The 16,096-nt window shown below is 33.0% G+C and overlaps 1 protein-coding gene across 1 annotated transcript; it reads left to right on the top strand.

The window, feature by feature from the left end:
- The first annotated feature begins 5,059 nt into the window (after window positions 1–5,059).
- Window positions 5,060–8,368, top strand: LOC105107486 (uncharacterized). The gene is made up of 4 exons (XM_011001425.1): window positions 5,060–5,823; window positions 6,188–6,245; window positions 8,081–8,134; window positions 8,252–8,368. The coding sequence occupies exons 1-4, from the start codon at window positions 5,105–5,107 to the stop codon at window positions 8,366–8,368; spliced, it is 948 nt and encodes a 315-aa protein (XP_010999727.1). The 5' UTR covers window positions 5,060–5,104.
- The last annotated feature ends 7,728 nt before the right edge of the window (window positions 8,369–16,096 follow it).

Consider the following 16,096-nt stretch of genomic DNA (forward strand, 5'->3'; position numbering starts at 1 on the left):
TGGATAAGGTTGGGCCACTCTTGTTCATGGTGGTGCGGGGTTGAAAGTGGCTAAAGAGGCAACAAGAAGAGAGAAAGAAGAGAGAGAAGTATCGATTGAGAAGGAAAATTAGGGAAAGCTAATTTTTGGCCGGCTTTGAACTTGATTTTCTCCATGCTTAGACCATGAAATCCGCCTCTATTTATATATAGGTGTGGAAGATAGATGTTTTCTCTTTAATGGTGCTAAATCTTGGCCCTTTGTTTGGTTGGAAAGGATCCCAACCATTAGTTCAAAAAAAGCACCATCAACCGTCAAATTTGGTAGTTAAAGGTTGCCCGTGTTGGCCTCTGTAGGTTGGAGCCACGACTATTATGGTATCAATCAGTCAAAACAGACTATACTAAGGTGTAGTAAGTTTTGTCAAATTTGGTGAAGATTAAAGGTATTAAATGCACAAACAAAGTAGCCCCTGAGGAAAAATGAAGATGAAGAAGATGAAGAGTAAACAAAACAATGGTATTTTGGTAAAATTCAATTTGATCCTTCAAATTCTGATTTATCTCCACTACGCCTTTGATATTGACTTTAAACTTTTAATTTTATCCCTAAAAAAAATTTAATATAAGCCCTAGATTCGCGCACCTTTTTCATTAGTCTTTAGTTTTGAATATAAGTAATTTGACCTTTAATTGACCATTAAAATTTTAATTTTTTTTATTTGTATCCCTAATTTCAATCAATTGGGTCCCCATAGTTCAACACCTTTTGTAAATTAGCCCTTGACTCTGAATGTTTTTTTTTTTTAATTTGACCTGTAATTGACCCTAAATGCAACAACCTCAAAAGGTTAAATTAGTTTATCCATTTAACTTCCACGTAAAGGGTAAATTGAGCATAATTTATTTATTTTTACATCGAGTTCATCAAAATTTCTAATGAAATTTTTGCAGAGACTCCCCTATACCGGGAAGTCCCACGTTATTGATAATTTACCTTGCATGCATTTATAATCACATCCCATCCATATAGACATCCACAATAGGTCCAATTCAACCATTTAATGCATTCGATAATATACTCAGGATAAAACTTCATACTTAATCTCCATCTCATATCATATGCATAAATTAGTAATTAAGAGAACAATCCAAGCGTTGAAATTCCATGTATAAACACAACACATTTTAACATTGTAAAGATAAATTAATACATTATAATATCTCCAAGCATATGTTTATACATTTAATATTCCAAACACAAAAATAATATGAATATACTATTATATTCAAGTTACATGTTTATTGTAGAACAAAATACATGGATAATACCTAAGTTCCTAACTTATACAAAAAAGGATAAAACAAATCTAAATTATACTCCTGACGTGAATGGGACATCAAAACAAGAGAATAATTATATGAAATAAATAAAATACAACCAAATAATGGAGGGTCATTACTAAATGTATCAACGCATACAAGTAGCTACTTGATAGGGTATAATCATGGTTGATCTGCAAAATAAGATCCTTTTCTACATCTAACACCTATCCTTCCACAACCTATTTATGATATTGTTTTTTATTATCACATTTTTTTTTAATTTACCCTTTTTCTTATTCGCCCTAAATTATGAGGTGGTCATTGCCGACACTAATAACTCCTATTAGTGTCATTAGTAACCCTTACCCAAATCGACTAATCAATTCCTTAGCAATGCTTGCACCAACTTAATCAGTTGATGTCATTGAGCTATTTCCAACCCAAAATAGTCAATCAATTACTCTTTATTATACTTTGTTAACTTTTATCTTATTTATATTTTTATTTTGTTTATCTATTTTACTTTCTTTCATTATGTCTAGCTAAGTTTATTATGTCAAGGTGAAAAAGTTACACTAATAGTATAAGAATAAGTATAGTGTAAACTCAATATAGACTTTAATGTTTGATACTAACATGTTTTGTATTTGTTATCTTGTTCACTCTTGAATACTTTGCTTGTTAAATAACTAATCTTGATTTATGTTGTATAATACTTGGTAGAACAAATGCTTGACACTTTCATAGCCCATACTGTATGGTATAACCGACACCTAACCTATGAAAGGAACTTAATTTGTTGTTAACATAAGTTATAATCATGAATGCTTGACAAAATTTACAAGTATTAGCATTAATTGAATAAGATGACTAATGTAATCATGTTAATAATCTATAATCCAATTGGAACCTTCTTTATGTGTGGTTTCCAATTGAATAATAAGAGTTTATATTATACTTGTTTGACATACCATTAGTGGAATCTCTAACCTTGACATTTGTTATTATCATTGTTTAATCGTTACATTAATATTCCATCTCAAAGTTCTCATCTTCTTCTTCTCCTTCTTTTTCTTTATTATTATTATTATTATTATTATTATTATTAGTACTACTAATACTACTACTACTACTACTATTACTATTATTATTATTATTATTATTATTATTATTATAGTTATTGTTGTTATTGCTATTATTGTTGTTTATAATTGTTGTTTATAATTTGTACAATTAACCTCCTTGTGGTTTGACCCCGGTCTTGCCGGGTTATTTATTACTTTGACACTCCTACACTTGAGAGAAGAGATCAATCTTTTAGTCGTGTCAATAAGCGATCATTTTCTTTCATCTTGTTTTTTTTTTATACATAATATAAACCCATATTCAAACTTCACATTTTGGAGTCTATGACTAAAATTCAGATTGCAAATCAATGTTCGTTTTACCATATCTTTCCTTTCTTTAATTATCTCATTAAATTGAATATTTTAGCCCTCTTCTCAAGATGCAACTGACCCTTTCTTGTTCTTTTTCTTCAATTCTACACTTGGTTTTATTCTTGTTAGAAACCTTGTTATTGGTTATCCTCTCTATTTGGAGTTTCTAGGTTTGTATTCCTAAGTGATTTGGTGTGTTTTTTTTTTTATTTTTAAGAAGAAAATCTACACTCTTCCTCCTCTTTTTTTTTTTGTTTATAGTCGGCCATGAAAAAGGAATGAATAGGGTATTTATAGCCCATATTCTTCCTAGTTATACATAAACCATATTCTTTTCTTTTCTTTACAATTTGAATCACATTTTTATGTCTTTATATTTTCTATTTAATTTCTTAATTATTACTTTTATTTATCATGTATATAATAACATTTTAATTTATTTATTATTTTTTTCTATGTATTTTACAATACTCTACTTTTCTAGTGATTTTGCCCCTCATTTCAATCAATTGACTTGACAAAAATTAAATTAGATCTCATATAATTTCAATATTCTCATTTAAGCCCAAATTGGACCCCCAAACTTAATTTTTTACCAAATAAGTCCTTAATAAAATTAATTTGACCTATTTAAATTATAATTAAGTTCTTGCAACTGAGTAAATAAGTCCTTAATAAAATTAATTTGACCTATTTAAATTATAATTAAGTTCTTACAACTGAGTAAATAAGCCCTAAATAAAATTAATTTGATCCATTTAAAGTATAATTGAGTACATACAACTAATTAAATACATCAATTGAATCCAAATTAATTCTTAAACATAATTAAGTTCTGAATTTTTTAATTGAATTAAATAAGCCCTAAATAAAATTAATTTGATCCATTTAAAGTATAATTGAGTACATACAACTAATTAAATACATCAATTGAATCCAAATTAATTCTTAAACAAAATTAAACTTTAATTTGGCTCATTATTAAATCAAATTGACCTATTAATTTCTATCTAGTCCTTGGAGGCATGACAATCTAGAAACTTTTAATTTCCTTCTAGTACTTATAATTTTTAATTCATAGTTCTATCAATAATAACTCTTTGCATAAATTTTAATTTATGGGAATTGTTATAGAATGTAATCCTATCCTATACATAATAATATTCAAATAAAATGAAATTCGAATCTCCAGAGAAACTATATGATATATCCAAGCATTAAAGTATAAGATAAGTATTGGTTACATACAATATACAAGATAAAGCAACTTGCAAGTTGGCAACTTAATTACGAGTCCTTGGTATTTAGTTAATGAAGTACCATTGTAGGTATTGTTCCATTTTTGTGCCCTACATATATCAGCTAGCAGACATTACTAGGTAAAAAAAAAAAAAAAAGAATGAAGAGAAAAGATTTAATCAAGCTCCTCCTTTCAAATATTCTCGACACAATGGATGCATATCTTTCTTGAATATACGTTATAATTTAATTCAAACCCTTATCACCATTCTAGTCTCCATTTTTTTATTACATTAGCTAGCAGACATTACTTCTAGAGCTCGTACATGTGCATAATCATAATGTTACACGTGAATCTAAGTTTAATTGTTTATTTATTCTGACCGGATACTTATTTTGGAGTTAATTTTCAAGTATTTTAATACCAATCCAAAGTTGAACTTAGAATGTAAAATAATAATAATAATAATAATAATAATAATAATAATAATAATAATAATAATAATAATAATAAAGAAAACTCTTTTGTTATGTTTATTTATTTTTTCAAGATAAAAACCACTGATACAAATATCCTCAGTTAAAGGAACAAATACAAAGATTTATTATATCTCTGTAATAATTTTAGAATTATTTTTTATCTTTTGAAATTATAAATAAAGGAGTTTTTTTTTCAACGACATCCATTTCCAAATTAGTGAATTCATGGAAAAAAAATTATATATCTCTCGACGAATTCTCTTGTGATGTAATTAGCTCTGTGTATTTATTATAAATTACGTGTATTGTGACCATTATGGGAGCATCACGAAGGATACAAGTGAAAGATATTCCTTTGTATAATTTTCTTTAAGTAGAAGAAATGAAATGTAAATGAACAACAGAAAATAAAATAAGAAAATGACATGAAAAAAATCACTAAATTATAAATAAACTTAAAAATATACAAAATTTAATATATAGTGAAACCACCAAGACTGATAAATTATTTTTTCTATGAACTTCTACTTCTATGTAGTTCTTTTTTGTAGTTCGATTTGATGGAAGACCCCTCCCTCACTCTATTTATAATGTCTCACTTGCTCCCTGCTTCAATATCTCGCAATCCACTTGCTTCAAACAATGTCTCCAGCCAATTCTTGTGCACTGCTCCTCCTCTTCTTTCTTACTCTCTCCCTCCACATTAACTTTTCCACCTCTGACAATTCCAATATTGGTGTAAGCCGCAGGACAGTGGCTGCGGCTGCGGCTGCGGCCGCTGACACTGTCCCTTTACAAAAGGAAGTTGCCACCTTCCTCCCTAGCGATATTTCTCCACCTACTGAGAAGTATTGGTTCTCAAGGTTGCCTAACACTCCATTGCCAAAAGCCCTAGGATATCTTCCACAACCTAGTCATTATCCTTCAATCTCCACAGAATTCGCTAATGAAATCGTAAGTGTTGCAGCTTCTCAAAGAACCTATAAACAAGGATATAGATCTGTCAAGCATAAAACAGCCATAAAGTCTGCCCTCCCCGACTCAACGATATTCTACCTGTACAACGATCTCCAACCAGGTAAAAGGATGAGAATTCATTTTACAAATAGTGGGACCAAGGTTAGTTTCCTGCCTCGTCAGGTTGCAGAGTCTATACCATTTTCGAGTGACAAAGTACCAGAGATTTTGAACTACTTTGCACTACAAGTCAACTCAAAAGAGGCTCAGGTTATGAGAGATGAAATAGGAGGATGTGAGGAGCCAAACATGGAAGGAGAAGAAAAATTCTGTGCTACATCTCTGGAGTCATTAATTGATTTTAGTGTTGAAAGGCTTGGCCTAAATGTTCGCGTACTCTCAAGGTTTTAATTTGGAAAAATATACAAGTGAAGTACTCTCAAGGTTTTAATTCTGTGCTACTTTGGTTATAATTTAAAAAAAATAAGTTTAGACAAAATATTTTTAGTTGTTGTTAAAGAAAAAATAAACTGAGCTAACAAAGTTTAACAATGTTCTGTGCTACTTTGGTTATAATTTAACAATGTTCCCAGCTTGATAACTGGAGAAAAAGTTTCGGTGTAGTCTACTCCATCAATTTGATGATATCCTTTTACAACTAAACATGCTTTGACTCGATCTAAAAAACCATCTGGTTTGAGCTTTGATTTAAACACCCATTTGGAACCAATGACATTCATCTTTGGTGTTCGTGGAACCAATTTCCAGGTATCATTTTGATACAGTGCTGCTAGCTCTTCCTCCATTGCTGCTTTCCAACCAGGATGTGCTAGTGCAACTTTAATATTTTGAGGCTAACGGGGAATATTAGTTGAGGTGCTAGTGGTTAAGGCATATTTAGGATTTGACTTTACTATACCCTGTTTAGACCGAGTAACCATGGAATGAACTAGTAATGCTAATAGAACAAGATTTTGAGAGGACTCCGGTGTTTCACTGACAATCAGTGGAGGAATTTCTAGTGCTGACCTGTTTTTAGACCGAGTGACCGTGGAATGAGCCAGCGGTGCTGAAGGACCAAGATTTTATGGGGTGGATTCTGGTATTTCGCTGATAATTAGAGGAGGAATTTCTTGCGACTCTTGACACCCTTGTGATAGAGGAGATATGTCTGGTGAAATTATAAACCCATTATCGATATTAATCTCTAGACTAATCTGTGACTCAACAACAGGATATTGCCATTATGACTCTGTGGGATCTGTAGATAGGGAGCAACTTTGTGGAATACTAATGTCATTTGGCAGTAACAGACTTTGACATGAGAGTGGGACAAAGTTTGTAAGTGCTCATGTAGAGGAAGAGACGTTAGTATGTGGTAACCAAGAATTAAAATACTAACTACATATGGTTGATTAGCTGTCTTGCAAGATTTGTTGATATGCTTATATGAAAAAATTAATTCATCAAAGACAACATGATGAGAGATGAAATTTTTTTTACTTGTTGGATGAAAACACTTATAAGCTTTATGTTTTTCATTGTAACCTACAAAAATGCATGGAAGTGTTTTTGGATCAAATTTATGTTTTCGTATATCCCAAGTGTAGAGAAAGCATTTAGATCCAAATGCTCTGTGTGAGGAGTAATTTGGGTGTGTCCCATGAATTCTAAAATATGGTGTTTCAAAGTTGAGAGCAGAGAAAGGTAAGCAATTCATAAGATATACTGTCGTGGTGAAGGCCTCTATCCATAAGAATAAGGGTGCTCCACTGTGAAATAACAGTCATTCTTAATTCTTTTATGGTCCTATGACGCCTCTCAACTATTCCTATTTACTTAGAAGTATATGGTGATGATATCTGATGAATAATGTCTATAGAAAGGAGATGAGTCAGTAGTTTTGAATTGATGAACTCACCACCTCCATCTGAATGAAAGATTTTAATTTGCTTGTTAACTGTCTTGCAACATATTTTTCAAAAGCTAAGTATGCATTAAAAAAAATCAGATATGTTGCACAAGAGAATAATCTAAGTATACTTAGAAAAATTATCTTCTAAACAAGCATAATATTTAAATTTTGCAAGTTCCCATAAATTACAATGAATTTTTTCAAAGATACCATTATTTGAATGTTCCGATTTAAAAAAAGGTAAACGACTAAGTTTTTCTAGTTGACAACTATCACAAAGATGTTGTAATTTTGTTGTCCCTACGACATCAATGAGTCCTTTATTTTTTAGCATTTGTAATGTTAAAGACTATGGGTGGCTTAGACGTTGATGCCAAACTTCTGCTGTGCCTGATTTGAACCGATAAGAGAAATGCAATTTTGGTGAAGCAGGTAGCATGTAAAGATCACCCTTTCATTTCCCTATTATCACTACCCTGTTTTCCATTTCTTAACACAAAAATCGACATTAGAAAACTCACAGTTAACAGGAAATTGATTAGTTAGTTGGCTTAAGGAAAGTAAATTTTTTTATTAAGTTTGGAACCAATAGAACATCACTGAGAGGTAAGGTAGATGCCTTTTGTTTTATATAAGTATCACTAATTGCAAGAATTGGCATGGAAGACCCATCTCTGATTAGCACAAAGTCAACACCAAAGTATTTATGAATGTTTGTTAACATACCTGGCTTACCTGTCATTTAGTTGGAAGCTCCAGTGTTCGTTGTCCATTCGGTGTCAGCAATGGTGGTGTCCAAAGTAAGTGTTGCATATGCTTGTGGAATCTCATCTTGTTAAGTGGGTTTCTTTGGCACCCATCAGCATATTTTAGCAACATGGCCTGTCAACCCGTAATACTGGCATTGTTGATCACAGTATTTATCCCTCTCTGCTGGTGTTATGCGACGCTCACCAGGTGGTGGAGGTCTACGTTGTGAGTTTGATGAAGAGGATCGTCCCTTCACTGTTGAGCTTGGAATCCACGACCATTAGAAGTGAATTTTTGTGAGGATCCACGATAGCCTAGAGAGTTTGATTATGGACGTTGCTGCTGTTGTCCACAGAAAGCTAACTGATGAGTGAGGGAAGGAGTTGTGATGTTTTTGTGATTGTAGAACCAGTTACGCCTTTGATCAAAGTTTTGGAGTTGAGAAACTAACTCAGAGTATGATGGCTTTGATCAAAGTTTTGGAGTTGAGAAACTAAGAGTATGATGGCCGCTTAGGGGGCTTCAACATGGTTGTTGTGAATGTTTCATAATGAGAGCCAAGGCTGGTAAGAAGGCAGAAGACCTTTTCTTGGTCTGGTATAAGCTTTTCAATTGCTGATAAGTTGTCATAGAGACCTTTAAAGGTTCGAATATGTTTTGTTATTGTTGTGTTGTCTTCCTTTTGAAGGTAGGTTACTTGTTGTCATGGTGTGAACTCACGTTCTTGTGAGTCTTGCTCATATGCATTTTTTAGAGCCTCCCAAACAACATGAGCTGTGTCGAGACCAACAACGCGTCCGAGAGTTTCCTCTGAAAAAGTTTCAATGATCCACTCTCGAAGGAGACGATCTGACTTTCGCCAAGCTATAAAGGAATCTGTTAATTGTGGGGTTGAGTTTTCTATATTTATGTATTTTGTTGGAGCGGGATCTTCATTTGTGAGATGTCTCATGACCATTTCTTGACTCTCATCAAGAGCCGGAGCTTGTTCACGCCACAAGGGATAATTGTTTGGAGTGAGTCGGACGGTGATGAAGTTCCCAACATTGAGTGATAAGGTAGTCATTGTGACAGAAGTGAGCGGAGATAAGAAGTAAGATAAAGAGACGATAAGCTGTAGTATCTGCGATATCTTACACCTAGTGTTCACAGAGGCTTTAATACCATAAAGAAAAATAAACTGAGCTAACAGAGTATTTCGCAAATAAATATTTAGTCTCTGTTCTTATTTTTCAACATAAACAACCAGGCTATGCAAGTGAAGTATTTAAACTCATAATATATAATGATTCAGCTATAAAATAAAAGGGAAATCCCATGAAATTTGGTTAATGACAGTGATAATTTGTTGTGATGACATCTTCACGACAGAAGTTTGTTACAATGATAGCTTGATAATAGGGAATTTGTCAGCAGAGAATCCCTGTAAGTTTGCTAAACTACCATGTAGAGTTATTGTAATTTTGAACTTTATGATTTTATAGGCTTGATTGGATTGTCATATTGGTTTAAACATATTGCCGTTAGAGCTCCAAGATCACTCAATGTCTCTCCTGTAATTGAGGGTAGATTGTGAAAGTCTCCACCCTTGTTTCTCCAAGAATCTCGTGTATCTTTATTTCTCAATTGACTCTCACAGTTATTGGTAGTTATTGGTAGTGTCACCAGTGCTAAGCTGTGATAGGTTGCTAATAGTTATTAATTTAGATTTAGATAGTTGGTAAAAATTATAGTTAAAATTTATAAATAATAAAAAAATATGTATAAAATATTTAGGTAATATCTATTTGTTTTTGTGTTAAAAAAACGCTTTTAAAAGAATTTTAATTTTTTTATATTTTAAATTAATATTTTTTTAGTATTGTCAAATCATTTTAATATGTTGATATCAAAATAATTTTTAAAAAATAAATAAAATATTATTTTAATGTATTTTTGAATGAAAAACACTTTAAAAAATAACTATAACAATACTTTCAAACATTTTTGATAGAATATTTACAAAACTTAATTAAAACATATATAAAAACTACTGTAAAAAAATTATATTTCAAATTTAATTTTTTAATATGTCTCACAGTGTAAAATATAATTTTTTTTAATTATTAAATATATTATTGTGTTTGTTTCATCACTGATATTAAAACAGGCGGACAGCAAACACAATCTAAAGCTAGGACGGCAGTATCGACAAATTTTTTTAAAAAGAAAGAATACAAACAGCAAGTTTTTTATAAAGAGAAAAGCTACAACGGTGGTAGAGAAAAACGAACCAGGTTAAAAAACACTATCTATCATAATTTTAAATCTGATATGGTAAGTTGTCACAATTTAAAATTATAATATTCAATCGATATATTCACCATATCTAAACGTGATATTTTTAAATATCATAATTGTTAATTATCACGTATACAAAGTATACTATTTGACTAATTATTTTTTAAACTATACCATTTTTTGTCAATATTTCTAATTTTCTTCGCTAATATACAAAGTATACTATTTCACCAATTATCGCGTCTTGAATGCAGGGCAAACAAAGACAGGAGTGAGGGAAGGCCTGGTCACTATCAACCCCACACACTTGCACCGCCCGTAAGAGATGGTGCAAGGACAAAGCTGCCATCACTGCCTAGTGCAAGCAGTGCTGACAGCTCTGTCAGCGAGCGTCAATAATGAAAGGAGTCGATTGCAAAATGATACGCCTCGTCCCTTGAGCAACTCGATTTCGCTCTCTCTCTCTCAAACCCTATTGGCTACCACGCAGACCTTGTGTCTTTGAGCTTGTCTCTACCTTTGACTTGTCAACTTCTCACTTCACACGCGTGTCGATTTACAGGATATAAACAAATTTACCTCTATAAATAATGTCACTTGCTCACTTCTTCATTATCTTCAAAAAATGTCTCTAGCCAATTCTTGTGCACTGCTCCTCCTCTCCTTTCTCACTCTCTCCCTCTACACTACCTTCTCCACCGCTGCCAATACAATCGGTGTAACCCACACGACAGTGGCTGTGGCTGCTGACAATGTCCCTTTTCCAAAGAAAGTTGCCACCTTCCTCCCTAGCGATATTTCTCCACCTACTGAGAAGTATTGGTACTCAAGGTTGCCCAACACTCCATTGCCAAAAGCCCTGGAATATCTTCTACAACCTGGTCATTATCCTTCAATCACCAGAGAATTCGCTAATGAAAACGTAAGTGCTGCTGTTATCCAAAGAACGTATAGAAGAGTTTACAAACGACACTATAAAAGAGGCGATAAAAAATCCCTAAAGTCTGCCCTTCCTGACTCAACGATATTCTACCAATACAACGATCTCCATCCAGATAAAAAAATGAAAATTCTTTTTACGGATAGTGGAACCAAGGTTAGTTTCTTGCCTCGTCAAGTCGCAGAGTCTATACCATTTTCGAGTGACAAAATTTCTAGATAGTGATACTCTCGTTTGGGTGCCAAATAAGGATAAAAAAATGACTCCATGACCATAGGTAAAAGCTCGGTATTGATCAGCAGATCAGGGCTTTAATAAGTTTGCTGCCTTGCTGTCGTAGCTGTTTATAATATCTATGTACTCCGGTCCCTTCCCCGTTGTCGTGGCTGGTTATAATATCTATGTACTCCCGGTCCCTTCCCTGTTGTCGCAGCTGTTTATAATATTTATGTACTCCGGTCCCTTCCCTGTTGTCGTAGCTGTTTATGTTTGTTATTTACACGCACGCCCTCACCGTGTTTTGGTGTGGAAGCCCTGGTTTCCTTAAGAAGGTGATCCTGAAAAACCTGCCTTATCAGGTATACACATTCAGAAGTACAGTTGCAATTTGGTATTTATGCTTAGAAAATGTGATCCCATAATGAATGGAAGAAACCTTGATCAATAACTAAAAGAAAAAACAAACAAACAAACATATGTATACATATATAGTGTAAGGAATTTGGACTGTGAGAGATTAATATAAACCATTTAGATTAAGTTTTAAGATTTATATGTTTTTATACTAAGTAGTTAAGAGTTTGAATCGAATCTCGCCACACTTGTTTTTTTTACTTAAATTAATAAAATGAAATATAAAATAATAATGATTGTATATATGTACAAGTTTCAAGTAAAAAAAAAACTTCCATATCTCATCTAACAACTCAACGTTTTGTATTATGATTGCACTGCAGCACTCTAAAAGAAATTCGCCAAATGATTTGGAGACGGATTTTTTGAGCTAGATGGTTGAAGGTGATTATTCTGCATCATTTGACGTGGAAAACACATAATAGGAACAATTAATAAGATTATGGTAGAAAAAACATGGCAACCATAAAATATTTGATTATATTGTTTCAAAGGGGACTGCCACCAGCTTGATGATCCTGATCCTAGATAACCATAAAAAAAACCCAGCCTCAACAATATTCTACTTGTACAGCGATCTCCACCCTGGCAAAAAGATGACATTGCTTTTTACTAATAGTGGAACCAAGCTTAGTTTCCTGCATCGTCAAGTCGCAGAGTCCACACCGTTTTCGAGTGAAAAAATACAGAGATTATGAAGTATTCTGCACTAGAAGTCAACTCAAAAGAGGCTCAGATTATCAGAGATGAAATAGGAGGATGTGAGGAGCCAAACATGGAAGGAGAAGACAAATATTGTGCAATATCTCTTGAGTAATTGATTGATTTTAGTGTTGAAAGGCTTGGCCAAGATGATCGGGTTCTATCGACTGAACCAAGCAAGAAGCAAGAGTGTACTGCTTCAGAAAAAAAGGGAAAACATAAAGCAATTGTGGTTCATTAGATGAGATACCTATACGCAGTGCACTAATGCCATTATTGAATTTATTGTTACTGATTTGTTATATTGTTATAACTGCTAGTTCTAGAAACTTGTCATAGCTGTCTTACAGTTATACCAGCTGTCATTACAGCTGGTTTTCCTGCCTTCTGTAACCACCTTCTAAGGAACAATATATATATGATTTATTCTTTAGCTTCAAGCGATAACAGAACAGAGAGATTTACTTTCTCAAATTCTCTAAGGGATATACATCTTTTCTTTCTTTATTCATTTATAAAGACACTAGTGGGTGCGACATCAGCACCCACTAGTGGGATTTACTTTCCACTAGTGGGTGCTGATTTCCTTTCCCTCTCTATATTCGTAGTTGTTTGTGTTTGCAACGTTTAACTCGACAAAAAGATCCTGGAACTCAACGTTTTGTATTATGATTGCACTGGAGCACTTTAAAAGAAATTCGCTCAAATTCTCCAAGGGATATACATCTTTTCTTTCTTTATTCATTTATAAAGACTAGTGGGTGCGACATCAGCACCCACTAGTGGGATTTACTTTCCACTAGTGGATGCTGTTTTGACATCAGCACCCACTAGTGGGATTTACTTTCCACTAGTGGGTGCTGATTTACTTTCCCTCTCTATATTCGTAGTTGTTTGTGTTTTCAACGTTTAACTCGACAAAAAGATCCTGGAAAGGCTGAAAAAGCTGCCTTAACAGGCTTTGAAACATCTATTGAAAACCTTGCTAGTGCTATTTTCTAGGTACTGGTAGCTCCCTCACCAGATCACCAAACATGCAAATCAAATGAATTATTTCGGAAATTTCCCATTTTCAATCTATGTTTGGCAGAAAAGCCAAGAAAAGGTGGGATCCATCGGCAGAATTGCTTGATTCTTCCCGCATACACTCACATGCCTGAAGTCACATTTGTAAAAGATAATTATAACATTATTGGTGTATAGAACAAGCGACGACATCGCAAGTCATCGTTTGTTTGTCCCACCAAGCAACTTGCAAGATGGCAAGTACTTGTTATTGTATTTGCTCACTTCTTCATTATCTTCAAAAAAAAAATCAGTAAATTTTAACATGAGGATCATGTGAATATATATATATATATATATATATATATATATAATGACTCTATTTATAAATCAACATGAAATTGTTGTTTTATACTAAATATAAGGATGTTATATTTCATCTTATTTCTATACAATGATGGCAAGTTTAAATTCTTTATGGCTTTTCTTCAGCAATCTAGCATACTTCATCACTTTTCTTTCCCTTACATCTTAGCTTAGAATTGGAGAGTTGAGAGAAAATACATGTATATTGTTGAATCTAGGTTGGCCTTGTTAGCTCATGTTTCCTTACTAATAAAAAAATTCTGGCAATATATCTTTAGACACCAACCTTTCTCATAAATAAAATGCCAAGCAATGCACTTAAACATGACTCAATCTATTTCATTCTTTTTCAAAAAATTCCTGATTACAAATTTCTTAGAGTATTTGGGTGCTTGTTTTACCCATTCATCCATCCTTATAACAATCACAAGTTGCAATATCAATTTGTTCAGTGTATTTTTCTTAGTTATAGCTTCAATAACAAAGAATATTTGTGTCTTGATTTTCTGACTAGATGAGTCTATGTTACACCTTATATTGTCTTTCATTAAACATAATTTTCCTTAACTAAAACTCATTCTCCTTCCTCAACCAATGATACTTTAGCAATAATTTTCACTCTAACCATTATAACTTCCTCTACTTCTTTACCTTCTTGTTTTACTGGTAGACACAAATTACCACCATCTTCTTTCACTTTAACAAGTGACAATTCAAATTCTATGAGTAGTTCTGCAACTACACTTGCCTCTAGTACCTTACCCGAGTCAATTCATAGGGCCCAGGCTCCCTCTTCTCCTCCAGCTCCACGCATGAAAACAAGATTGATGTGTGGTATAATTAGGAAAAAGACCATTTTTGATCTCTCTGCTATAAAGATCTCAAAACCATACACTCTCAAACAGGCCTTTAATGATTTAAAATGGACTCAAGCTATAAATCTAGAGATTGCTACTCTTCATCAAAACCACACTTCGGATCTTATTGAACAACTTTTTGATATTAATATAATAGGTTGTAAGTGGGTATACAAGCTAAAACACAAGCCAGATGGGAGCATAGAAAGGTATACAGCTAGGCTTGTGGTTAAAAGGTATAACTAGACTCATGGTCTTGATTATTTTGAGACCTTTAGTTCAATTGTTAAGGTTGAAACTATTCAAATCATATTGTTATTGCTGTCAATTTTAAGTGTGAAATTCGATAGCTTGATGTTCATAATGCTTTCCTAAATGGTGAGTTAGAAAAGCAGGTATATATGTCTTAACCTCCTGGATATGTGTATAATAAATTCCCAACCAAAGTGTGTAGATTGAAAAAGGCCTTATATGGTGTGAAATAAACATCTGGAGCTTGGTTTCAAAGACTTAGTTATGATCTTCTATAGTGGGGATTTAGCAATTCTAGGATTAATAGTTTTATATTTCTACACTTTAGTGAATCCACAACTTTGATAGTCCTTATATATGTTGATGGTATAATCATCACATATTTCTTCACTCATTGCTAAGCTTGACTTTGTTTTTGCCTTATGAGACTTGGGGTAGTTATCCTACTTTCTAGGTATAGAGGTCTCTTACAATGAAGGCTCTATGAATTTAAGCCATACCAAATATGTTTCAAATTTGTTATATAGAATTGAAATGTTTGATACCAAACCAGTAAAAACACTCGATGTTGTTGGACAGAATTTGTCCAAGTTTGATGGTAATTATATGGAAAAGGTTACTCAATATCATAGTGTAGTAGGGACACTTAAGTATCTTACAATAGCAAGACCTCGCATAGCTTTTGTTATTAGTAAGGCATGCCAATTCATGCAAAAACCAACCTCAACTCACTAATGTTTAGTCAAAAGGATCATGTGGTATCTAAGGAACAGTGCAAGATGGGTTATTGTTAAGTCTCTTAAACCACCTGACAATAGAAAGATTCATAAATGCAGACTAGGGTGTTTAACCTGATGATAGGAAAAGTTTAAGTGGGTATCTGGTTTATCTAGGGGGTAACTTAGTAACACGATGAAAATATTGATGTCTTCTCCCAAGTGCAGGAGTGTCGAAGTAATAAATAACCCGGCAAGACC

This window comes from Populus euphratica, unplaced genomic scaffold (genome assembly GCF_000495115.2).
Source record: "Populus euphratica unplaced genomic scaffold, PopEup_1.0 scaffold161.1, whole genome shotgun sequence".
Taxonomy (NCBI): domain Eukaryota; kingdom Viridiplantae; phylum Streptophyta; class Magnoliopsida; order Malpighiales; family Salicaceae; genus Populus; species Populus euphratica.

What these genes read in the sequence shown, in the direction of transcription:
- LOC105107486 (XM_011001425.1), top strand. Translation starts at nt 5,105, where the DNA reads ATGTCTCCAGCCAATTCTTGTGCACTGCTCCTCCTCTTCTTTCTTACT. An exon ending in AATGTTCGCGTACTCTCAAG is followed by an intron (nt 5,824 to 6,187) that starts GTTTTAATTTGG and finishes ACCAATTTCCAG; the next exon opens with GTATCATTTTGATACAGTGC. An exon ending in TGCTGCTTTCCAACCAGGAT is followed by an intron (nt 6,246 to 8,080) that starts GTGCTAGTGCAA and finishes CCTGTCATTTAG; the next exon opens with TTGGAAGCTCCAGTGTTCGT.